Source organism: Sprattus sprattus (assembly GCF_963457725.1).
Source record: "Sprattus sprattus genome assembly, chromosome: 3".
NCBI lineage: Eukaryota > Metazoa > Chordata > Actinopteri > Clupeiformes > Clupeidae > Sprattus > Sprattus sprattus.
The window spans coordinates 282,501-284,613 of NC_137922.1; the positions used below are offsets into that span (position 1 = coordinate 282,501).

At 40.7% G+C, this 2,113-nt stretch overlaps 1 protein-coding gene across 1 annotated transcript in view; it reads right to left on the reverse strand.

The window, feature by feature from the left end:
• The window catches only part of LOC308362053 (calsequestrin-2-like), a gene marked incomplete at both ends in the record, with an annotated part of 8,764 nt that extends 8,702 nt beyond the window's left edge, over positions 1-62 (reverse strand). The window contains 1 exon segment of the mRNA XM_080834551.1: positions 1-62. This exon segment is cut by the window's left edge and continues 142 nt beyond it. Within this exon segment, the coding sequence (XP_080690677.1) occupies positions 1-62 (62 nt within the window).
• Between the last annotated feature and the right edge of the window lie 2,051 nt (positions 63-2,113).

The window sequence follows — 2,113 nt, forward strand, 5'->3', positions numbered from 1 at the left end:
TTCCCGTCAAAGCTGGGGAACTCCAGGCCTCCCTTCCCGGCGCAGAAAGAGCCAAGGCCCATGCAAGCAAAGGAGATCATCCATAGACACAGCATGCTTTCTCCAGGGCCAGAGATCCAACAACTTAAGATCTAATTCTGAACTGTTTTCTTTTCTACAGCCTTTTAAAGACGAACACAGCAAGAGTCCACTTCACTATCTACTTCAGAGGTTTTAGAGCTGATCACAGTCCTTCCACGCATTGACGTTGAGATGGTCAAGCAACACTATTCCTTTTTTTCCCCCTTGTCTCTCACTTTCCCTCTCCTTCTCCAAGTCTCTGACTGGGAACAACTGAGTGTTGGATCAAACATGTGATGATCTGGATCGGAGACTGTGCGCCCACCCACCCTTCTTTTCCCATGCCATTTGGCTTTAAGGCTAAAAATACTGAACGTGCCACTGAAGAATATAGGGCAGATAATTACAGAAATCAGCAGGGATTTACACCATCGCTCCATCAACTTTGGACAAAATGAATTATCTCTGAGGGAGTGAGACAGAGAGATTTTAGGGCAAGCGAACACTTGTTATTTGACACCTTGCATAGTTGATATCCTGAAAAAGACTGGTGTGAAAAATAAACAAAGCCCTAAAGTAGCAGCTTTATCAATCCATATCAATTCTGTAGGAACTGCTACTGTAGTCATATCTCTTACCTGATATTTCAATAGTTTCTCTGGACATTCTTGGAAAATGCAGTATATGTAAATGAGCTTTCATGGTGTTTGTACATGTGGCTATAAGAAACAAGTTGACACTCCTACAGGTGGCCATTGGGAAAGGTAGTCCTGTCAGTATCCCGTACTCTAGGATGAAACTGTTCATTTGGTTTGATGCCAATTGAAATCCTTTGAGCAAAATCATGACAGCCAGCTAGGAAACTGATCAGGATAAAAAATGAAAGAGCACGGGGAAATGTATAAAATGTCATGTTTTATTATACAGAAAAGCACAGTGATTCTAATCTAAAAAATAAACTGCAACTCAATCGTTAGAAAAGTGGTTTAAATACAAAACAATACAAAAAATATGCTGCCCTGCACTGTCAAAATAGAGATTTAGATTTGATATCTCCCTTCTCTGACTACTTGGCCTACATCATGATATTACATTACCAATATACAGATAGAACAAGCCAGTGATTACAAACCAATACCATAGTCAAGGCCCAGTGTTGTGTGGCACCACCTATAAATACATATTTTAAAAAAATAAGTAAAGTACACCAAGGATGTTCTCAGAGGACATTCAGCACCACAGCGACCAAGTACCAATGTGGTCCATACAGGTCTTTACAAATAGAGAATTCAAATAATATTATCTGGGAGGCATCTGTGAAACTAATGGGCTGCAATGGTGGCAATAGACATGTGGGAAGTATTATGTACCTCTTCCCCACCTTGTCCATGCTGCTGCTGCTGCATTAGATCAGAGCACATAAGGTAGTCTCTCTTGGCACTTCAGAGCTGGACAGAACTGTGTCAAGAGGTTGTGCACTGGTGGCTGATGACTGCAATGAAGAAAACCTCTGATTTTGCTCTACAATTACAGCCTCAGCACAGCAACCGCTATCATTATGAGTATCTATGATTACAATGATATGTTCAAAAAAAATAAAAGCCTGTGCCCACTCACTTCGTAGGTGCTGGGTGGTTAAATGTTCTATTATAGATATAAAATGTCCACCACGTACTAACAGGACATCACTTATGCATACCAAATTCTCTGATGTTTAGGAGAATTGTGCATACACACCAAAATGAGATGGACATTTTATATCTTTAGTATTATTTTCTTATCAATAACACCAGTGCACAAAATGGCAGTAAAACTCCTGCTACCATGAAAGGTCTCTGCCAATGTAAGTGTTGGCTGTTGGTCTGAAGGCAAAGCACTGGGAGGATGGAAGGCATCAATGCCATTACAAACCATAGAAAAGGATTTTTTTTTAAAGCAGCATTTCTTGTTCATGTGGGTATGCACCTTGCTGCCATGCTACCTGCCAGTGACAAATGTTCTTACAACAGCAATCTCCATTGGCAGAGAATATGTGTAATGTAACGCTGAGTCC